At 31.9% G+C, this 24,914-nt stretch overlaps 1 protein-coding gene across 1 annotated transcript; it reads left to right on the top strand.

Annotated features, from left to right (window-relative positions):
- The first annotated feature begins 767 nt into the window (after window positions 1-767).
- LOC142323100 (uncharacterized) lies at window positions 768-23,883 on the top strand. The gene is made up of 4 exons (XM_075362285.1): window positions 768-938; window positions 16,159-16,353; window positions 17,566-17,820; window positions 23,729-23,883. Exons 1-4 carry the CDS (start codon window positions 882-884, stop codon window positions 23,768-23,770), a joined length of 549 nt encoding a protein of 182 aa, XP_075218400.1. The 5' UTR covers window positions 768-881; the 3' UTR covers window positions 23,771-23,883.
- Window positions 23,884-24,914: the final 1,031 nt, after the last annotated feature.

Here is a 24,914-nt window from a genome sequence, read left to right as displayed (position 1 = left end):
GGATCTTAAATTTCTTCAGTTTACTTTTTTCATATTTTTAGTTATCCATTGAGTTAACCCAAGTGAGTTAATATAGCACATCTAATATGTATGAGCCAAATAATTACAAAAGCGTCGTCGTAATTTAAATTGCAACAATAAGAATCAAATTAAAATACTACTAAAGAAGGATTGTTAAAAAGTTTTATTTCATGGATTAACTCCGTCCTTCGTTGAATTTATATATTAAATTGATTAATATAAATGAATTCTAGATCATTTTATATTCTGCATATTTAATGTTGAACGACGATTTCTTGGTTAATAAACTACTGCGTACTTTCTGTTTCTTTTAAATCACTCAAATTTGAAAATTAAAGGAAAACTTCATTCTTGTATTCAATTGTAGTGTACCTTAGTTGTTTTTTATTATATAAATAATTTCCGCCGATCAGTCCTATAAATTGAGCTCAAAACGATTAATTGTTTAAACGTCTAAAAAATAAAGGAAATAAATTAAAAAATACTGTAAATTACAATTTAGTAACATGTATCTTTATAACTTATTAAATAATTAAACAGATACCTAACTTTGATAAATAATTTTTTTTCTTCAGTAAACAGAGCTGGAGATAAGTAAACATTTCTAAAAATTATGTTACTGCGTACGTAGGTCACCTTTGCACGCTTTCTTATGAAGGAAGCTGATTTATCAGTTCTATGCAAATATCATAATCGAAACAGCATAAATCAACAAACATTAGATGTCATGAGCGAGTACGATAAACCAAGTTGAGCGATGCAAGGGTCATCTATATATTGACTGCGATCGTCTTACATCATTCAGTGCTCTATTACAGTTCGTAGTAATCGAATTATATAACCAGAAGAAGACGTATATCATGGATTCCAAGACATCATTATTTGCAGCTTTAACACTTGTGGTAGCTGTCAGTTGCGTACGTTTCTTTTTTTTAAATTAATATATATATATTTATGTATAAGATAATTTTTTAACAGCGTAATTTTAAAAATAAAACAGGTTTTATCGACATAGTACTGAAATTACACAAACGTGTGTAATTTTAAGACCTAGATGATTTGTTTACTGTTTTAAGAAATTGATATTAATTAATTTATTAATGTAGCATGTTATTAAGCCTACACACACACACACACACACACACACACACAAGTTGAAAAATCTAATTTTCGTACGAAAATTAAAACAAATTAGGTTATGACTTGATTTATGTCCATTTGCAATCAAGAATGGCCGATACAACTTTAATGAAACGGTTAAGAATGAGTTTATTACAATTCGGACTGAATTCTACACTGTTTCTTAACACAAAGTATTTACGGGGTGGAGAGGCACTCCTGTAGAGAAAAAATAATTGTTTGGTATTATCAACTCGTTCAGAATGCTTTTTGGTAAAAGAATCATTAGATAACAGTTCATAAAACAGGGGAAAACCTTCGTAAATTTTTTTTAATTTCATGTTTATTGGGATCTGGATATCAGTAAAACATTTTGAGGGGAAAGATTAAAATATATAAAACTGAATAAATTGTTTAGGAAAACTTTAACGTAATTCTGATCGAAGTCAGCCCTGCTAAAGATAGATAACATCTAATTAACGGGGATCATCAAGTAATTCAGGTGGTAATTAGGTGTTGGTCGTAGATAAATGTGTAAAAAAATTCTCCTCACCGAAAATAATTAAGATGAAAGATAATTTGGATAATCCAGAAATACAGTTCTTAACATAAAATATTTTTATGAACTTCGGTAATTAAAATTGTGTAAATAATTGTGTACTTTATTAATATGGGAAAAATTATTCATTATTTTGATAATATCAGGATTGAATAGGTGACCTACACTACGAATACTAATAAAAAAGGACAGTCCCCAGAATTTTTCTAGAAGGATCAAGGGAAACCGTATGAAACCCTGACCGGTCAAAAAATATATAATTTATGAATGGTTATGATTCATTTTAATACACGAACTAATGAATACATGAAATGAAATAATAATAATAATAATATTATATACATATATATGTACTTCTTTTGGGGGGAGGGTTAAATGCGTTATACGCACTTGGGTATAAAAATTGAGAGTTTGGTCTTTTAGTGCTGGACTCCTGGAAAACTAGACTACCAACTAAAACACCAACCCTGACGACCACCAAGAAGATCCAGGCAGCTTGGGAAAAATTCACACACTAGAACGGCCCGAGAGCCTTTGTGTAGTGTGCACGTCATATTGACAGATGTAATTAATAATTAAAAAGGGTGATCGATATGGGTTTTTAAGTTGTTTTGTAAGCCGCGGGAGGCTCCGTGACTGAGCATAAGGAAAGCAATCAGGCCCTAATTATTTCAATAATTTTCTTCTTAAATTGCACTTCATCCAGCCAGAAATCTACTTGATTTTGAAATTTCAACACCAGTACATCTTTCTATTGGTGATATGGTTGAACCAACATGTGTACGAAATATTCTGTAGCCTCTTATTGAACGATACGGATTACGAATAGTTACAGGATGATTTATAGGAAGGTGGTTATGTAACTAGATCGAAGTAGGTTCGCCTGGAGGATAAGGACGGCAGGTTGAGCTGTTTAGATAAATCTGCTTTACTAGTGTTGCCATAGAAGTTATTAAATTTGTGTTTAATCCAGTTGAGCCAACGATTCTGGACAATTTCAATAAGATTAGATGTGTAAGCACGATTACTGTTCCACACAACACAAGAGAACTCCAAATGACTTCTGACAAGTGCCTTATACAAAAGATTACATGTATTAAGATTTATAAACCTTCTACAGATCCACAAAACCAGACCCAGGTTTCGCCGAGCCCTACTGACTATGCCTTCAATATCCTCCATAAAGTACAGCCCTGAGTCCGAGATTACACCAAGATCTCTAACAGACGATACCGTGGAGATGGAATGAAAATCTTATAGTCAAATGCGGAAATTGTTGTCTTCTGAGAATAAATCACATGTTTGGTTTTTTGAAGGTTTATCGGCAAAAAGTTCTATCGAGCCCATGTAGAAATACTGTTTATATTTTTCTGAAGTAAAAATGGTACGCTGTTGATTTAATTGGAAAATAAATTTTAAGATCATCAGCAAAAATTTGAAACTTACAAGATAAACTTCAACATTTTCAATATCATTAATAAAAATTAACAATAAGAGCGGCCCAAGTTTGGATCTGTGGTACACTTGATGTAGCAGAAAATTCAGACATTGACAGATGACCACCAAAGCCGACTGAAAATCGACGTTCAGATAAGTAAGAGAACAGGTAAGCATTCATCTACTGACTGAAACCTATATTCTTGGTTTTTTCAGTACCAGCGGATGAGAGATCTTATCAAATGCTTTGGCAAAATCAAAGTAAATTGCATCAACCTGACCTGCTTGCCCAACAACTCTAGCAGAATCCTGCAGAAAATAAGATAGATTTTGGTAACTGAACGCCCCTACATAAAACCATGTTGACACTGAGAGATAGTGGAAGAGTCATGGCTGTAGATATGGTCGTAGATAATATGCTCAAACATTTTGGATAAGGAATTCAACAGAGAGGTAGGACGAAAGTTCTGAAGCAGAGAAATACCAGGTTTAGGAATAGGGATAATTACTGCACGTTTCCAAGTCGAAGGAAAAATAGAAGACGCTAAACTCCTGTTGAACAGCGAAACTAGTACGGGCGAATTAACTTCCATAAGACCTTTATTAATGAACAAAGGAATCTCATCTTCACCAGGCGCAGAGTTAGCGTTGAGTAGAGAGATAGCTTTGGAAACGGAGGACAAAGATACAGTAGGAATATCGGTTTGAAGATTACAGGCAGTAGGATTATAGATGGGTTCGGATGATGGATCGTTAAAAGCAGATTGAAACTATTTGCCAAATCTCTTGGTTATTAGCTTTGTATCTGAAACTGCCCTACCATCAATTATAGGAGCAGATGATTCATTATTTGTCTTATGTTTAGAGAAATATATCCATAAGTTCTTCAGTCTGGAATGCAAGTCATTTTCACATTTCCTAGCAAAGCATATTTTTTTGCATTAGCAATCGGTTTTTTACCATGTCGACGAAGTTCGGAAAATTTGCGATAGTCATCTGGTAGATCCGTCCTTTCGAATCGATCATGGGCTTTCTTTTTTCCTTTTCAAAAGCACAGACACCTCTTTATTGAACCAAGAGGAGAGTTTATTGCTTTTTACGACACGTGGTAGAACGTGTTTCATAATAGTACGCGTGATAATATCTTGAAATTTCAAGACGCGTCATTCAAATCAGTTGATAATAAAATATTATTCCACTCAGACTTTTTACATCGTTTTAAAGTGCATCATAATTATCTCAGCCGTATAAAAAAATAGGTTTATTTGTGAAAACCTGTCGTTTTCCAATTAACTCAAGGAGCATTGAAATCTCCTAGAAATAACACACCTACTGATAAGAAATCAATAAGGCCACTCAGCGTTTCCAGACACAAATCAAAATGCTCAGTCGATGCAAAAGGGGAGAGATAAATGTTGCCAATAAGATTTTTAAAACTTTGGCAAAATATCTCAATCCAGATTGTTTCTGGAAAAACTTCAAGATAGCTTCTTCTAAGAAATTTTAAATGCGATCTTATTGCCATTGTAGAGCCACCACCTCGCTTCACAGTAGTATCATATACACGATCTGCTCTAAAAGCTGTAAGGCGAGTAGAAAAGATGTCGATATCAGCGTGAAGATCTCCCAACCAAGTCTTAGTCAACGCCACAATGTCGGCCTCGGAATCAATCAATGAGGCAAAGAATTCATCTTTTTTCGTGCGAAGACTGCGTACATTTTGGTGATGAATTTTCAATCTGCCCATCATTGCATTCGGCTAATCCATCCTCCGCCGGATTATTTTCTGCAAATATCGCTTCCTTTCTTAAGGGACCGTAGAAAGGTGCCAGCAATAAGCCGGAAGGCCAAATTTCCGGATCAGTAAGCCGTGCGAATTCCGAGGCGTGCACTTAACAAAAAATGAATTATAATGTTCTCGTTTTGTTTTTAATCTTAAACAATTAATATAATTAAAGTTCTTATCTTTCAACAAATCTTTAATCCCATCCACAGTAACATTCGTATTAAATCTGGACACGAATAGCGATTTCATCTTTGGTCTTACCATATCTGTATGAGCCTTAGACAGGACAAAACTGCCAGGAACGTTTTTCAGTGCCAGAGATGGATTGACGTCCTATATAGATCTAGCACTTATAAGTAGATCTATAGCACCGAGGTACACCTTCCATGTTTAGGAGGATCTACATGGATCTACATTTTTCGGTGCAAATTGTAACTGACGTTACAAGGAAAATATATCCCATCTCCAAAAGATGGCTGTTTGATAAGGCAGATTGGACGAGCTTCACAGCTAGGACGATACATCCTGAAACAACTGGAGTTATCGAAGCCGATTTCGACGCTATAACTAATGCCATACTTGACTCGGCATCAAGATGTATTCCCAAAACATCTGGGAAACTCAGGAAGCGACCCGTTCCGTGGTGGAACGATGAAATAAGTGAAGCTATTAAAAGAAATAAAAAAGCGTATAACGCCTTTAAGAAACGTCCCACTGTAGATAATCTAATTGCCTTTAAAAAATACAGGATGAATGCAAAATACCTATGAAAGACTCTAAAATATGATCCTGGCGGCAATACGTGTCATCCATTGACAGAAACACAACTGCATCAGACGTTTGGAAGAAAGTGAAGACGATTTGCGGGCGTATAAACTTTACTCCCATAACTTGCCTTCAATATGAAGATGACGGTAAAGATACTCCAAACAAAATTGCAGAACTACTAGCCAATCATTTCGAAGAATACAGCAAGACGGCTAACTACGATGAATATTTTAGAATACATGAAACGGAACTTGAAGGTTTACTAAATTTCAGAACTGAAATAAATTAATGATATAATGTACCTTTTAAAATAGAAAAACTCGTGAAAGCGTTGGAGGAAGCCGGTAACAGAGCTGCTGGTCCGGATGAAATTCATTATAACATGATCAGGCAGCTGAATACCACTGCAAAACATAGATTATTAGAACTATATAATCAGATTTGGCGGGATGGCATGTACCCGCAGCAGTGAAAAAAGCATATATTGTTCCAGTGCCAAAGAAAGATGAAAATTTGACGGATACCAACAGTTACCGTCATATTTCTTTCACGTCCGCTATGGGAAAAATATTTGAAAAAATTATAAATAATCGACTCGTTTGGATTTTAGAAAAAGAAAATCTTTTATCCTCACATCAAGAAGGTTTTCGGCAATACCACTTTATTACTGATAAAATGATTAACTTAGAGAACATCATGTACAACGACTTTATCGCAAGAAAACATTGTGTCGGAGTCTTCTTGGATCTGCAGCAGGCATTCGATATGAGCTGGCGACATGGAATAATGCTTCAAATACATTAATGGGGCATTCGTGGCAATCTGCCAGTTTTAGTCAGCAACTACAGCGTACCCCATATAAAACGCAACCCATCAATCAATCATCCATGAAATTTCAAAAGTCAAGCTTACTCCCCTACTCGTTACTGAAATGGACTCATCCATCATCTGAACATCGCGGCGACGCAGTAGAACACTACCGGTAGTAACAAAAATGCAATCATAACGTTCAGTGTATTGCTAGAGACAAGATGGTGTTTTCGCTAGATGAACGTGTTTTCATTGTTGAGTCGTACTTCAGTACGAAATCAGTGGTTGCAGTGCAAGATTTGTTTCGCCATAAGTACCCAGATAAACCGGCTCCTAACAAAACATCAGTATTAAGGTTAGTCGCAAAATTTAGAGAGACCGGTTCTGTTAATAACAAGAAACACAAAAGATCTGCGTCAGTGTTGAATACAAATACAGTAACTGAAATCAAAGACCGATTACTCGCCTCGCCAAATAAATCGATCAGACGTTTGTCTGCTGAAATTAATTTGTCTAAATCAACTGTTCATCGGGCGACCAAACAATTACAATTACGACCTTATCGCATTCAAACGGTTCATCAACTTCTTGAGTCCGACAAAGAAAAACGGCTACAATATTGTCAACGGTTCCGTCGATTTCTGCGTGAGGGAATTAATGTTATGGATTCGTTATTTTTCACAGATGAAGCACGATTTCATTTGGATGGCTACGTAAACAGCCAAAACAGTAGAATTTGGAGTGCTGAAAATCCCCACGTTTATCACGAAAAACAATTACAGCCGCAGAAGTTGGGCGTGTGGCGCGCGATATCGCGGAAGAAAATAATCGGTCCTATTTTTTTCGAGTACACCATTAATGCAGAACGATATCAGGATATTTTATTTCAGTTCATCGCACTCTTGGAAGAGGAAGACAGACACTGCTGGCTACAACATGACGGAGCGACATCGCACTACGCAGGTTCAACTTCTGATTTCGTCGAGGAATTCTTTGATAATCGTGTTATCGGTCGAGGCTTGTGGCCACCAACATCTCCAGATTTGACTGCGGCGGATTTTTTTCTACGGGGTTACCTCAAAGAAAAAGCCTACAGCAACAAACCACGAACACTTGAACGATTGAAAGTCAATATTGAACAAGCTGTATTAAATATCCAGCCACAAACTTTGAAAAAAGTTGCAAGAAACGCTGTAAAAAGAATTGAAGCTTGTATTCAAGAAGATGGCGGCCACTTCCAACATTTACTCTAAATGTAAGGTAATGGATGGTAAAAATAAAAATTACATTTACATTTACATATGCCTTTTTATTATTTCAATACCTACCAATATAAGGTTGGGTTGCGTTTTATATGGGACACTCTGTATATGAAAGATCGTACTTCTCAAGTACGCGTCCACAACGAATATTCATCAGAAAAAAAAAGAATGGAAAATGGCATACCATAAGGCTCGCCGTTAAGCGGTACCTTGTTCACGATGTCATCAATAAACTAATATTAGCCATTCCGGCAAAAATCAGCAAAAGTATCTATGTCGATGATCTGGCAATTGTACATGCGAGCACCACGACAGCTGTGGTGAAGTACAAATTACGAGTGATTAACGTCCTTAATGAAGTTGCGGGGAATAATGGATTCAAAGTTTTACCAGAAAAAAACGCATTGTGTACACTTCTGTAGGAATAGAATTCCTCACCGAAGTTCTGTTTTGACCATCGATGACAATCCAATAGAATATAAGGATAATGTCCGATTTTTAGGTCTGTTACTGAATAAATTCCTTACATGGGGATTACATATACAGGACTTGAGCGATAGATGCAGAAAAGCCCTAAACATTATTAAACATATAATCAACATCAATCGGGGCTCAGATAAAGAAATAGTATTGAGACCGTATAAAGCATTGGTTCAATCGAAACTAGACTACGGATGTATTGTATATTCATCCGCTAGGAGATCGCATTTAAGAAAGTTAGACGTAATATATAGCAGTAGAATAAGATAGGCGACAGGCGCATTCCGTACAAGTCCGGCGACTAGTCTAATATCGGAAGCCGGAAAAATTCTGTTTCCTTTTATAAACATAGTTTGGCTGAACAGTTTCGCAAGAGACCCACCTTTTCTAGACCAGCTGGAATAAGGAGAATGGAGATCTGTGGAAACTATGGTATTGATCTGCCAGAAGTTCTTCCAGTCTCTAGAAGAGAAGTCCCGCCACGGTTGATGTCTACGGTGAAGGGTCGCATAGACATGAAACAGAAGATAGAACAGGGATTACCAGACTTATATATTTCAAATGTTTTTCGTCGGCTGATTGCAGAATTTAAAAATTTCATCCATGTATTCATCGATGGGTCGAAGACTGAGAACGGCGTCGGAAGCTCATTAGTTATATACTACTAATCCCACTTTTGCGGCTTATCTGCAATTGCCAGTGTCTGCACAGCAGAGTTATACGCAATTCAGCAAGCTCTTGGTTATGTATTACATTACAATGAAGAGAGAGTGCTTCTCTGCTCCGATTCCTTAAGTGCGATCACTGCTTTAAGGAATGGCTTCACGCATGATGTACTTGTTCAGGATATATTGGCAGCATTTACAAATCTTAAAGATAACTGCAAATAATGCACCTTTATATGCACACCTGGCCACGTCGGCATTCCTGGTAATGAAGCAGCTGATAAGCAGCTAAACAAGCGGCAAACAGCAAACAAATCAACCTTCCATTAGTTCGACTAGATGACCTTAAAAATTACAGTAAACACATCATAAGAAAGGAATGGATAAGGAGGTGGGGTGCGCTTACTACGAGGCTTAATTGCATTAAGAATACCCCGCTTCAAATTAAAACAAAAAAACCATCTAACTCGTCCAGAACAAGTAGCTCTTACAAAACTTCGACTTATATGCTAACAGGAGAAAAGACTCCAATATGTGAAATCTGTGACATATCTCACAGTGAAACACATAATAGAAGAGTGCACGTTGTACAGAGACCTCAGAATTTGGCTTAATCTAACCGGCAAATTGGCTCATGATTTATCATATAATGAGAAAAGAAAATGATCGAGTTTCTCAGAGGAAGCGGTTTATTGGAGCGATTATGATTCATATATTATCATAAATAATTCATTGTATTCAATTTAATTGTGTTCGTTTCTTAACTGTGATTCTTTGCATTCTCCAGTATTAAGTTTTGGTGTTTTTTATTGTGATTGACGAATTACTTAAGGATGTGCTTTAATAGTTGCGGGCCCTTTACACCCGCTTTGATAATTTAACGCCATTTCTTCACAAACGAATTCCAAATTTTAAGTGACAAGGGTATACACCCTTTTCATCTAATGTTTATCTGGGATTTTATTGTTTTGTGACAAGTCTGTTTTTCTGGATGATCTGTTTGACAAGACTGGCATTTGACCTAGTCACTTTCATGGAAAAGAAAGTGATTTTTTTTTTATTTGTGACAAGGGCTAATGACCATAGTAGTCGATGCCCGCTATCTTCTTGAAAAAAAAGTAATAATAATAATAATAAAAAAGCGAGAAGTATATGAAAGAGTAAAATAAGTTTTACAAAATAAAATAACTATTAATTAAGATGGAATTAGTTAAAATTATTTGAGTAGACTTTATTTTTTCCGGAAAATCCGGAGATTGAAAATTATAATTAATTTTAAAAAAATAATAAAGACTAGTATTTATGTTGTAAAGAAAATTTTCTACGAAAATTTTCTTTACAACCAGAAAATTTTCTGGTTTGATAATGGTGGATATTATTTTTTTTTTAAGAATATTCGTAACTATAGAAAAGTTGTAATTTTTTAATTACAAATACCGGTTTACATTATTCATATCTGCACTCGGCAAACAATTATCTGAGAGCCTGAAAACTTTTCTGACTTTCCATTGAAAGCACAAAAATATAATATCCTACTTGGAATGTAAATAGCCATAAAGAATATTTTATAATAAGCTTAGCGTTTTATTAAAACGAAAGTGAAACATAATTGTTTGATTTTGTTGTAAATTAAATCCACATGATCATCTTATAAGTATTTATTTTCTAAAAGACACCCAAAATTTCATACTATGATAACACAAGTATTACAACACGGGAGGACTATCTATGCAATTTGCAATATTATCCCGCAAAGCAAACTGCTACAGTTTTATTTAAATATTTTGCGTTACAATTCATACAACTACATGGATCTCCATAATTACAGGTCGGCTAAAGCGCTGGTCTGAGCAATGGAACTTATTACTGAACGCCCGCATGCTTCCTAATTGACAATCATCAGTAATTGTTATTAAGAATAGACCTTTAGCGAACGATGAACTAAGAAATTAACGTGGGCCTATTATTATTGTACGATCGTTGTAATAATTGTATCCATATGATATATTCTGAAGTGGAAATAATTACAGTACGTTTTTTATTTTAAATGCCGAAATTCTTTCTTGTCGATTTATTTATTTGTTCTGCAGCTACCATCGCTGGATTTTTATTAAACAGTCCATTATTTATATTGTAATACATAAGAAACCTAAAAAAGTTATTCACCGATCGACAATAATTTTGAAACACGTTTACTTACATAATCAATAATGTGTAATATTATCATGTAATTTATGCGTATTATATTTCATTTTATTATTTATTTATTTCTCAATAGATATTCCATGAGCTTAAATACGCTCGGTTTTCAGTACAGAAATCTTGTCAATGTTAAACCATTGATAAAATACGGAAAACGTTAGTTTCAATATAAAAGCGGTACTCTAGTCGCATCTCTACAAAACGTTGTCTCTTGAGTCGATGCAGTGGACCAGCGTTTTCTATTTGATAACCATGGTGTACAGTACATCCGGTACAGTTAAAATTGCTTAGAAAATTAATAGTTTTAAATGAGAATAGATTCACTTTAATTTAAAAATTTATTATTTTTTACCGTTTACATTATTTTATCCCTAAAACCTGAAGTATTAAACAAATATGTTGTATTTTTTGTCACTCTATTACAACAGTAGGGTGTTCTACGCATAAGGCAACGGGAAGTGATTTCACCGGCTCATGTTTTTCTTTGAAGCATGTAAATGCACTTGCTAAATTTGTTAAGACGTTTCGAAAAATGTTTCCTTGAACTTTTTTCACAATATAATTGTTTTAAGCTTTGTTTCTTGAAACCTTTTGTTAAAATTTATCCTGAATACGTAAATCCTAATACGTTTATACAACCTGTTTCTACCTAGGAAAACCCATTTGAAATGCTATAAAATAGAACCGATAGAAGTTCTAATTTTAGTTTATTTTATTTTTATCCCTTGAAATCCTTTGCTAACCTCGGCAAATCATCAGTAAGTAAATTATAATAAGACTTCCCATAAGAGAAGGTAGACAATAGAATTCCTTTAACAAATTCTCTAAACATCATAGATTTTCCTAATCGGCTTACTACTCTATTATACCGATTCAGAACTTTAATTCATTTATAAAAGAGTTAATGGCAGTTAAGCCATTAAATAAATACCAAACTAATAACTATAGATAATATTAAAAAATATTTTTCATATTTTCTTATCTTACTGGGTTAAATATGTTTTAGTTTCATATTTGTGTGAGTTTATATAGGGTTAACGATATATGAAGATATATCCACCAAATTTATTAAAATATGAATATACGTTTTGGCCACCATAATAGTTCTAAGTAAATGTAACATTATTTAGAGTTTAGACTGCATTATAAGATAGGTTAGGTTTAAAAATTAACTTAATACTTTAATTTAGATTATTACGATAAGCGAAACAAATCTTCAGAAAAAAAACTTCTGTGAAAGATTTCAACGTTGTTTAGCAACATTTAAGAGCTGATGGACTAATATAATTAACTCTTTCAAAAAAAACAACAAGATTGGTCTTTTAGAAATGCTATTTCTTAATGATAAAATCATTAGAAATGAATAAATTAAAAAAAAAAAATGTTAAGGGGTAGAGAATGTTATGTAGAATATATTTAATCATTTACATTATATCATAGACTAAGTTTTTATCAGGGTGATAAATTTACTCTGAAAATTTCTTTAAATCAATAGTAACTGGTATTTACGTAATGTAGAACAAGCATAACTTGATAATCTGTGCGTAATTTGCATTATATGTGAAGAAGTTATAAAAAAGAGATATTCCGAACAATTTTTGAATTTTATATACTTTTTTTTCTATTGGGATATGGAAATAACGACAATAAAGTTTATTAATAAAAGTAAACAATTATTACATTTAATTATGGAAATTAGGCATTATTCTTCATAAATTATTTTGACTATTAATAAAATAAATAACGGTGTTGGTATATAACAAATAAATTTGACTTGCCAAAATTATTTAACGAAAACAACAAATGGCAAAATAAGAAATAAAAAATACTGAATAAACATATAAAAACGGTTACCAACCGTTTTTAAGTTAAAAAAAATTTACTGAGTCAACAAATAGTTTAATTGAATTAGGTCATCCTAATTCATGTCAAAGTACAAATCTTTACACCCCACTCTTTAGGCCATTCATCACGCATATGAAAAAATGAGTAAAAAAATCAAATTTTTAATTTGAAGCTATGACATTTCATAGCTTAATCTTACATATGACATAATCTTACATATCACCATCAAAGCTTGTTGTCAAATCCATTCTGAGATACCGTCCTAAAATTATTTTTTACCTTTTAGTGCGTTTAATTTAAGAGTGGTATTTAACATTTTTTTTTACAAATTTTTTATTTTCTACTTTTTAGTCTTCATAAGCTTTTATTTTACAGCTGCGCTAGCGCACTGGTTTGAGCGTATTTAGCAAAATATCGGATCGGTACGTTTTACGGTAGGTGAGTAACATCAATCAAAACATAGGCTAAACGATTTGATTTCCGGATAAACAAGATCCAGGCAATTAAGAGTGTACCCGATAAGTTAAACGGTTAGCGCTCGAACTGCTGGTACATACGCTGTTTGAATTGTGAAAATCGGACGAGCGGTTGCCGAGATATTACGGTGGTACCCCATCACCAATTTCTGAACGGCGCCCCGGGGCACTTGAAAATATTATCATTCGACGGGTACCACTAAGAGCGGATGGGTTTCATCGAGGGGGATCGAAAAAATCTTTCAGAACACTAGGACCGACCGTTTTTTTAGATATTTGCGATTTTCATCCGAAAATTCGGATCCGGTTAAAAAGTACTACAATTTCTCAAAACTTCGGTCGCTACAGTACAGATTTTCTAGTATCATCTATATAACCCTAATATATATCTCACTTGTTTATAAAACTAATTGCGTGTTTTCATTTAGCTCCAGTCGGTTGTTGTAGTACGTAGAGCCCTACAGTTTGATAAAATTATGTATTTTAAACACGTGTGAATTTTAGATCCAAACTTACCAAAACAGGCTAGGTTATCTTTCACTAAGAAAATATGCATGCGAACGAGGCTGCATAAGTTCAAGGGGCATTTTTTCATGTAGCAACTTGGGCATCTTAGCGATTTAAAAATGTTACTAAAATGTGTTGTCATCAGGAGCAAATCTGTATGCAAAATTTCAGAGCGAGTGGATAAGCGGAAGTGCTCCAAAATTCGATCGAAAGGTTCCGTACCGTGAATCTCACATACGTAGTCAAAGAGCAAGTTAATATAAAAGCGGTAAAAAAAACTAATTTCATCTATTTTTTCACATACGTATTATTGTAAATAAAAATAACAATAGAATACCCAAAGCAGCCAAAAACTTTAACCGCTCTACTGACTTCCATAGGAGTGGTAGTACCTTTAAACTAAAGATTCTAGGTTTGAATCCCAGTCAGGCTTCATATTTTTCTTACACTACAAAAAACCATATGCCCACATTCAAGCTTTAGAGACTATGCGATAAATCATTCGAATGATAAAAAAATTAAAGGCAGATAAAAAGCAAGAACAGAAAAATTGAATATCTTTTGAAAATTTTATGTTCTATGAAAACGCATAAAACATTTACTGAAAACCTTATTGTTAATAAACACCAATATTTTTTTGATTTGCATCTTTAAAGCACACCCTACTGAGTTGGCTGTTGTTATCAGTACCAGCTTGAAGGTTGGTTTGATCGATCCATTGTTACCATTAAGTGCTACACAAAGTTAATTCACCTCTCAGAAGCATACACAATTACGTAATGGTTGATATATTATTAAGATAAAAACGTACATTACAGAATTATGTCTTCCTAATGATCTAACTCCCAAACATTTGTTCAGGAGAATTCACAGCTGGAACAGCCTACAGGTAAAATAAAATGTATATATTTTTACCAGACTGTGTATGTTTATACTGTATACACACATGTATTTGCATGTACATAACTGATTACTTAATTTTTGGAATCATAGAAAAATAGATTAACATTACATTTTATTATTAAATAAAAATTAAATGCTACTTAGTGCATGAAAGTTAAAAGCAGAGCTGATAATTTGCAACAAGTCAGTTTTGCCTTTAACAACCTTTTTTGTGTTTTTCACATTACTGAATTAAAAAGTACATGCTTTATAATTAATATAATTTAAAATGGTTCTATTAATGAAAAATTTAACTTAATCATTTTGGAACCACTTGAAAAAATAAAACTCATAATCTGTAAGACCAGCCTATGTTCTTTACACAATAAAAAAATACTATTAGTTGTAAATAATTTGATAACTATTATTTTAATGGACTGATTTGAATCAGCTAGCAAACATAAAAATAACTCATCTGTAATTGAGACATTATATATATTGTATCAATCGCCTATCCCACACGGGAACCTTGGATGAACTGAATATCATTACACAGTAAGTAATCAATTAAATTAGAGAAAATGTCTGATGCCATTTATAACAACTGATTTAGACTGTCTTAATAGCAGTCTGAATCATTAATAAAAGTAGTAAAATAAAGTGGGACCCAAAATGGGTTATGGTACACCACAACTTTTTTCAAACAAAACTACACCCCTCACTATTTAAAAAATGGTTTCTTGTTGATCAAATAAGACCAGAACTATTCAAGAGCCAATCCCTGCAGTCTTTCTTTATTAGTGAACAGGAGTTTAGTATCAAGGCTTTTTTATCATAAAAAATGCCCCAGATACCTTATTAAGTATGGGATTGTTTAAGTGTGTAAGTAAAGAATTTATAATGTTCCAAGAATCCTAACAATTGTACTTTAACAACCTTGGTCCAATAATTTAGAAAACACAACCAAGGAAAAGGTCTGTGTTTTCCTACTTCAAATCTACTACCTGATTTAAATATTTGTACAACTTTAGTAATTTTAAGATTTTCAGGGAACACTCCAGTCATTAAACTCTTGTTTGAGGGTTTAACTGAAACTTTCAAGAATTTTAGTCAATGTCATGATGCAGCAGGTCTTAATTAAATCTTAAAGAACTTACTTCCAACTTACTTAACAAATTTTATAATTATTGAACTTTTAACTACAGATAATCAAGGATTTCATTTTACAAAAGTTGAATGATAAATTACATCACAACACTAGCTTCATTAGCACAGCAAGCAGAAATACTTATATATTTAAATTACTTGATAATTACATTTAATTTTTTTTTTCTTACAGGTGACACCTGAGACAAGTACTGCTACACAGAATTTTGAAGAAAATATAGAAAATGCAAAAAAAGCAGTGCAAAATATAACTCAAGCTCTTGGATTGCCAGATTTACCAAATCATAATGAAATTATTCAAACTTTTAAGGAGACATCTAAGGCTTTAAATAACAAACTCCAAGATTTTTTGACTAAATTACAAGAGGTAAACATGAGATTACAGAAATAATTAAAATAATTATCAGTACTGTACAAATGATTTCTTATGTAAAGATTAGTTGAAAATAATAAGCACAGGAGTTATTTTATAACTTCTTGCTTCATAATCGCTAATCTTGACTAAATTTTTGTGCCAATTTATCATTGAATTTACTTTTAATAATAGCCTTAAGACTAATGAGAAAATTAACAGAATAAATTAATTTCAAATTAAATGATGACTGTGAACAGTAGGATTTTATCAATGCAGTACTTTTTTTTAGAGTTCATCAATTTTGTTTATTTTTTTACATTCTCCAATCTGTTACATTTGCCTTGAAAGAAAATGCTAGTACATTTTTATATTGCCTTGTAGTAACAGTTAATGCTTATTTAAATACATTGTAACATTTTTTATTGTCAAAAAATCTACATTTATGAGTAGTTTTAGAGAAGTACACAAATAAATGTATCAAATAATCTATTCTTCTTGGTAATCCAAGATAAGATGATAAACTGCATCCTTATAACCCAGCAGTTTAAAAACTTCTGGGATGTCTAGGAATTCTAGAAAACTGAAGGGATGAACAAAGAATAAACTAACAGTGGCCAAAGTTAAATTCAATAAATCAGTTTCTTTAAATCATCTATTAAACAATGCTAGGTGTAGTAGCCTTGCTTGATTTTTAGTTTCCAGGATTTATTTGCGACAATAGCAGTAATTAATGGTTAAAAAAATAAATAATAATTATTTCTTAAGTTCTGAACAAAACAGTAAACCGCAATCATTTTGAGCTGAAGATTCAACGATACTAAAACATCTCAGAGAATAGTGCAGGAATTTATGCAGGATGCCATTTATGGGTGATCTGATCCACGAGATAAGTAACTCATAAGAATGGTATAGCCATTTCCAGTGATAAAGATTATCCAAAGTCAGGCATACGAAAAAAGTGAGAAGTAAGATGGTTTCCTTCTTTGGACAGAATATACTTTTAATATCAGCATGCACGGCCCACCAAAATGCAAGTAAATGTTTGGTTCTTCACACGTTCACTGCAGGGACTCTCTGTTAATGAACACCATTACTGTCTGAGAAAGTAACTATAAGCAATGCTACTTCTACCTCAGATGCTTTACCTTCATCATAGTCATTAGAAAAACTGTGTATTACATACGAGTAAATTTTTTTTAAAATAAAGAATTATTTATTTTACAGGGAGATGCAAAAGAGGGATTTATCCAGTCCGCAATTACCAACCTGAATCAAACAGTTAATAGTATTCATTCAGTAGATTTAAAAAAAAATACTGAAGATTTCAAAAATGTTGTTTCACAGACATACAGAACAATTGTAAATGAAATAGAAAAAGTCACAAAAGAAGTAAACAAACAAGCTCAGCCAAATGGCCCTCTCCATGAAGCTGCAACAGATGCGCTTAAAAAATTTGTTGATATTGCCAAGGATGTTGAGGTAAGAAATTGAAATTTTATTTACTATACAAAAAAAAAATGGTATTAATGGTATAAAAACAGAATAGTATTAAAATACTGGTAAAAAATAGAAATTAATGAAAGTTTATAATTTTTATCTTCAAGAACTTACTTTCATGACTCGCATCTTTTTTATTTTACTCGTTAAGTTATTTAATGTATTTTTTAATGGTAGCTCAAATAAGTTTAATATTTTGATGACAGTGGTTTAATAAAAATGTTCCAACTGTAATTGATATTACTAGTATTTAAATAAAGGAAAATAAAATTAATTTTTTATATGAGAGCATCTGGTACAAGAATTTAATAACTTTTTAAAGAAAATACTATTGCTACAATTAAGAGCTTAGATTAGCAGTTTCCAAAGGGTAATAGGCATAAAACTTATCAATGATAAGTGAAAACTTATTAAAAGAAAAAAAAAGTAAGTCTTAAGTTAACTGAGACATTAAACTTTATTTATTCAGTTATATTTTTCACTAGACATGACTTTTTTCAGAAATGGTTTGTTTTTTTTAATTACATTATAAAATTCACAACAAGAAAGTTCTGAATTAATTTTAACATTTAGCAGATGTTTAACAATAGATACTGAAAGTCTACCCCTTTCTGCAGACCAAATGTTCCCCGTAATTGAAAAAACTCTCTCAACTGGAGCAGATGTCCCAGGCAAAGGCATCGCAAACTCAACCATTTTACAAATATTACAACATGAAATATCAGTCTTTTGAAACACCTTAAAAACTGCTTTCCACTTCTCTTCAATAGTATCTGGTACTTTTTCAGAACTTGAACAATCTATTCTTTGGTTTTGAATTACCTGGTTCAATAATGTACGTTTATCAATATTTATGGAATCTTTTATAATGTCATTAACTTGTACACTCTTTTCTAAATCAGACCAGGCAATTTCAGTTCGTAAATTTATTCACTGAAACTTACTAACTTTATCAAAACTGGTTCTCTACAAATTATTTAAGTATTGATACTAGAACTATAAAAATTGTCTATGCTTGAGAACAATTTTAGTTTCTGTACATCAATATTTTCTTTTAGAAAGCATAGCAATTCTTTGGCAGATGGTATAAATTTGTGGGTTTTTCTTTCCTGAAGTTGACAAATTAATTCAGAATATGTCTGAAATGCTTTGGTTCTTGTTACAGAATTAGCTTCCAAATTCAGAACTACATTATTAAATAACTGTAGAGTATCATATAAAAATTTCAAAAACAGTTCACTTTCTAAATTTTCAAAAATATCAAATAATAATTTTGGGCATTTGTCACAAGAAAAGAAGTATGATTTTCGGCCATCAAAAATGAAAAGAATTTTTTCTATTGCAGGTAACAAATTAAGGAACCTTGTGCTGCTATGAGATAATACGTTTTTTGTAATCTGTTTCCACAAATTCACAGAACTCTTTAAGTTTCGTTATTCTTATTATATATATGTGAAAATATTTATAAATTTTTATAACAATAACTTCTATGTCCAGGGGTAGAGAATCACATGTTTGTACTGAATTGTGAACAAAGTGGGCTGAACAACCAATTCCTACAATAGGTCTATCTAAATCACTTTGAACTTTTCTGAACAGATTTTCATTCCCCTTTCTCTTCATACCACCAAAATTACTGTTAGTGTTATCAGCAGTATAACAAACCAATTTTTCTTCAAGTTTGTATTTTTTCACACACTGCAAAAGATACAGAGTCAAAATTTCAGCAGTTTCACCTGACACTTCATCAAAATTTAAAAGTTTAACTTGAATCCCTCCTCTAGACTGAAATATCTTACAACAATCGTAATAAGTTTTACTTCCCTTCTGTTTGAGCTATCCACTGTTACTGTTACATAATTAATGTTTTACAAAGAAGCAACAGATTATCAAATATAAATAGCAAAATAGCTTTAATAATAATTGCCTCGGTTTTGGTTCTAGCAAATGAAAATTTTGGGTCGTATAACTTTTTAACCAGTTTAGAAGTGCAGTCTGATGTTTTGAATCTGAGTTTGTCTAGCAGTATGGTATGAAAATGTAGCTTCTTTAGCAGCACACTCCAGATCACTGTTACTATTATTCCCATCTTTGGCTTTAAAAAAATTTCTTATATATGCTGAAGCAGCAGCATTAACAGCACTCATATGTTTAGTTGTTTTCATATGGTCTTCAATATCACCCTTTCCTTTATGTGCAACAGAAAAATTTCCAGTACATAGTGTGCAATAAACAAGTTCATTGTTACTATCATTACACAATTTCAAAAATTTGTATTCCTGTTGCAGGTTAACATTAAACACACATTTTTTTTGCCCATTGTTAAACGATGAGACAAAAAATGATTAGAGATAAAATGATCAAAAATGTGTAGACAAGTTACTTCACACATGAAAACAATATAAACATATTGCCCCTGTTGTGTTGCCAAATGACTAAGTAAAAGGCTGTGGTGAGACCGGTAGCCACACCTCCATCAAAATCGACTTCAGCGCTTGCTCCAAGGTTGGCTGAGAGATGCACAGTCATAACAGAATGCTTAAAAATGTGATGTCGAATATACAGGTCTAAAATTAAAAAAAATCCTTGCAAGTCATAAAATTCTCAAACCCCGGACAGCCCTAAAAAGCAGGACTGTCTGGGCTAATCGTAGACGTATAGTAGGTCTACTCTTAGTAAAACCCTAAAGAACTTACCAGTTTGAATCCCAAAAGAAGTTCATTGAAGAGTTACACCTATCAGATTACAATAGCTCATTAGCACTCAGGATCCTCAGTATGGATGCATCAGAGGCCTGACTCATGCCTAAAAAATTCAAATAAGAAAAGAAATCAATGGAAGACAAAGAAATAAATGATGAAAGAGGACCTTTTATCTTATGAAGTAATCCTTTATCATGTGAAGTAGGTGACATGACTGCCTGCATGTGACCAACTTCTTGCCAAAAAGAATGCTTCAGGCCATCTCCAGAAAGTGGACATCTATCACTTTCACACCCTATGATTCTTCTCAGAAATACAAAAAAAAAATTTAATTAACGAGAGCGTTACACCCTACTGATTAACAATTTTTGTATTTATGATATGTGATGCAACAAAATCACTTTTCCCCTTTTAGAAAGAGAAGAACCACCCAAGGACAGGTTCTTGTTTCTAAAAGGAATATCCTATCCAGAACTGAATAGTATATATTAAAAAAAAATTTTAATACATTTTTTGTTCATCTGTGACTACAGTGAAATGTGTGCTATAATGACATATTTCAGATATTCCATTATCTGATATGTTAGAATTATTACTTTCGGAGACTGTCATGTACGAACAGTAATGAATAAACACATAATTTCACTGCAAGTGATGTCTGGTGTACACCTTAAAAATGCAAAGAGGATAGTGAACTGGCCATACATTTTTTAAAGTTCTGTATATATAAGGCTTATCATATTGGGTTAGACTGGAAATTTGTTGGTTATTTTTGTTCATACTAAATTAGTCTTGACATCAGTATAATTATATTTTTATTTTTTTTTAAATTAAGGGGTGGGTGCACTTTGATTTTGTGTTATCAACTATATATCACTTTATAGGATTTCCTGTATTAAATTAAGGTGCATGTTCCCTGAAATATTTTACGAAATTTCTCCCAATCTGACCTATGTAAAACATTGCAGTCAATTCATATTGTCTTGTAAACTCCAGGTTTTTATTCGGTATTTGAAGATAAAATTACCATAGATTTTTAAATACGTGTCTAAAATGCACATTTGCATCACCTCCGCATCCTTCAAATAACTTCCTTTATGGGTAGCACAATATTATGAGTAATACATGTTACTTATTTGCTTGGTGTTAAATTTAAGTTGCATTTAAATTTAACCTCGCTTACATGCTGGTGAAAATGTGAACAAGCTAATGCTATGAAGAAAAAATAAATATTATAATATTTATAACATAAAAGTAATAGTATATATGCTAAAATTAATTTATCATGGTTCATTATCTGAAGGTAAAGCAGTGAAAAAATTCTTTATTACATTTAAACATTTCTTACTGTTAACAAAATTTTAGTGTGCAGAAATTCTCTAAAATTAAAATGAATGTTTTAAACAATTTTTGCAGTTTGCTTTCAAACATTTGAATTGTGCAGCAAAAACTGTTTAACATATAAAAAACGACCAAAACTGAGGACACAAGCAAAATAATCACTACTATACTTTCAAAAACCAAGTGCGAAAGAAGACTGGAAACACAAAGATGAGCTGAATCAATAGTAATAGTGTTTGTTTATAACGCGAGGAAAACCCAAATCTTTTATTTGCTCAACTCAACAAAAATTGAACAGATTTTTAAAATATATTTAGCAGTAAAATTTAACAATATGATAATTTTAATTTTTAAATTCAGCAGTGAAAACAGAAGTACAGTAAATCCAGATCTTTATTATAATTTTTAACAGTAAATATTTAAAAATGTATAGAGCAATAAAATGAAATAATATCATTCAAAATGAATAAATGATACTGTAGACAAAATTATTACTATTTAGGTGACTCAGAAACAATAAATAACTATCCACTTCCAAATTTAATCTCATCAGTGCTTATAAACTGTATTAATTTCAAAGAGTATTAAATCTTTTGCAATACGGTAGACCAAATCATTTTTGTTTATATTCATATAATTTATAGGGCTGCATTTAATTTAAAAATACAATCTAAGAAATATAACTACAGCACTAAACAAAATTCCAAGTAAATTTTTAATCAACAATCTAACACGCTTATGTTACAATGTAACAGCTTAAGAAGTACTTAAGTTAAAAATCTTAGATTTAAATATGAATACTGAGAACAGAATGAAGTTTTGGTGTATATAATACACACACATACATACATATATTTTTTTTTAAATTCAAATAATTCATTAACATATTGACTACTGTGGTAATTAAGTTCAATATTAAAAACTTAATCACCAAAACACAGTAACAGATAAGACCTAGAAACACTAATATCAATAGTAGACTTTCATGGGAACCTGCATCATCAGTCGGCATACAATTCTGTAATTACATTAAATAAATATTAAAAAGCTTAAAATTTAGAAAATATAAAACACTATTAATAACCACAAAATTTGTATGAACACAACTCCACTGCCATTACTGGATCCAGTAACTTCAACTGCTACATTTTTCAACACAAATATAACTTCTTTTCATCCTGGGCAAATAAAAATTAAACTCATTCCCCATGGGGCTCACAGTCGCTCTGTTAATCCTCCACTTCCCAAAAGTTATTATCCTTAATCTCCTTTCTTCTCGATAAGTATTATTAGAAATGAATCAGTTTGTTGGCACAACTAGAATGACAATGCTGCCACTCGGCTTATCTGAGGGATCTTTTTACTTTCTGATGTTTTAACCCAACTAACAAGGTATGTGCCAAAGATTAAGCTAACAGATAGATATAACAATAGTCTTTACCAAGATTGTGGCACAAACATCTCTCTTAATTATCTTCATAAAATTACTTGATTTTCCACCTCCTTCTGCAATACCACATTTTTTTTGGTTTTGTTGTTCATTATCTATAGCTGTAAAGGATTATATTTATAAAAAATATAATTTACCAGTAAACATCTTTTCTCTACAAAAGATCTCTATATATTAAAAAGAAAATTTGGAGATAACTAATTATTAACCAGTTAGGGAGGAAGGAATTCAGAATTGACTTCTAAATAAGATTATGTTCAAAATAATTAAAATAACTGTCATGAGTGCAGCATACATCTGCGTGTAATTAATTTGAAGAAAATATTGTCATTACAAATATGAAGTGTATATTTTTTAGCTACAAATTTTCATCCACTTATTGATTTATTTGTTTCAGAAAAAAGTACAAGAAGCATCAGCCACCAAAAAGCAAGAATGATATGCAGATTTAGCTACTACATGTATTTTTTAAAAAAAATCATAAAATGTTTGTAACTTATACTTAAACAATCAAATACAATTTTAAAAATTAAAGATTTGTTTTAAAATAAATCATAACCTGTTAATAGTTTTGTTTTAAGTACAATAAATTCAATCCTGCAAATTTCACACCAGAAAAAATGCAAAGTAATAACAATATTATACCAGGTACAGTAGAATAAAGTATTCAGAAATGGAAATTTATGGGAGTACAGGATGACAAAACTGTTTTACAAGTACCACATTATAACCATCCTAGAATTTAGTTAGGCATAGTGGGCCTTGTGTAACACACTGCTTTCATCAAGTTTATTGTAATAAATTCAGTAAAAGTATCCAAGCAAATTTTGGGGACAGTTCAATCAACCAATCAAAAGCCAATGGTGCGTAAACGAACCTTTATATAAACATTTTTTCTTTTTAATTTCTACAAGATTTTTCGTACTTTGTCTTTATTTTTTTAGGTGCTGTAATCACACAGAAAAAATTATATGGTAATAGGTTTTTAATTAGCGATTTTATTTACATATCAACTTACTCTATTTTACAAGATCGTGTAACCCCTTTCAAATAAGGTATATAATGATTGCGATATAATAGTTAAAAATAATATTTCTATTTTAATTGCTTATTTAAGGGTTGCTTTTATTCATCAATTCATGAAATTAATTATTTTGAAAACTGATGGAACGAATACTCGTTAAAAATAATGGTGCAATGATGCACCTTTGGCTTTGGAGTGATTAATCACACACTAGGCTTGCAACATGTTATTCTTACATTACAAATAATAACTTCGCAATACCACATTGTACTATTTTTATGTTTGAATCTTTAAATTTTTATTTTGTCTATCATATTATCGCATTGATTCAGCATTTTCTTTGGTCATTACGTTTTGTTTTGATTTAACTATTTTTATAGAAATTGTTATTTTATAAAATGTTCAGTTTCTACAGCTACGTGCTATTTCATATATTAGTGAAGTAGTGTTTACTTATTTTGTGATACCTGTGCAATATATTTAAAAGTATTAATTTTGTTTTATTGAAGTGTAAGAATCTGTTAAAAAGTGGTTTTGAAAAACCATTGACACTTGAAGA

Source organism: Lycorma delicatula, chromosome 4 (assembly GCF_047948215.1).
Source record: "Lycorma delicatula isolate Av1 chromosome 4, ASM4794821v1, whole genome shotgun sequence".
Taxonomy (NCBI): Eukaryota; Metazoa; Arthropoda; class Insecta; order Hemiptera; family Fulgoridae; genus Lycorma; species Lycorma delicatula.
Note: the sequence above shows the minus strand (reverse complement) of the source record. Positions and strands in the feature narration are given on the sequence as shown.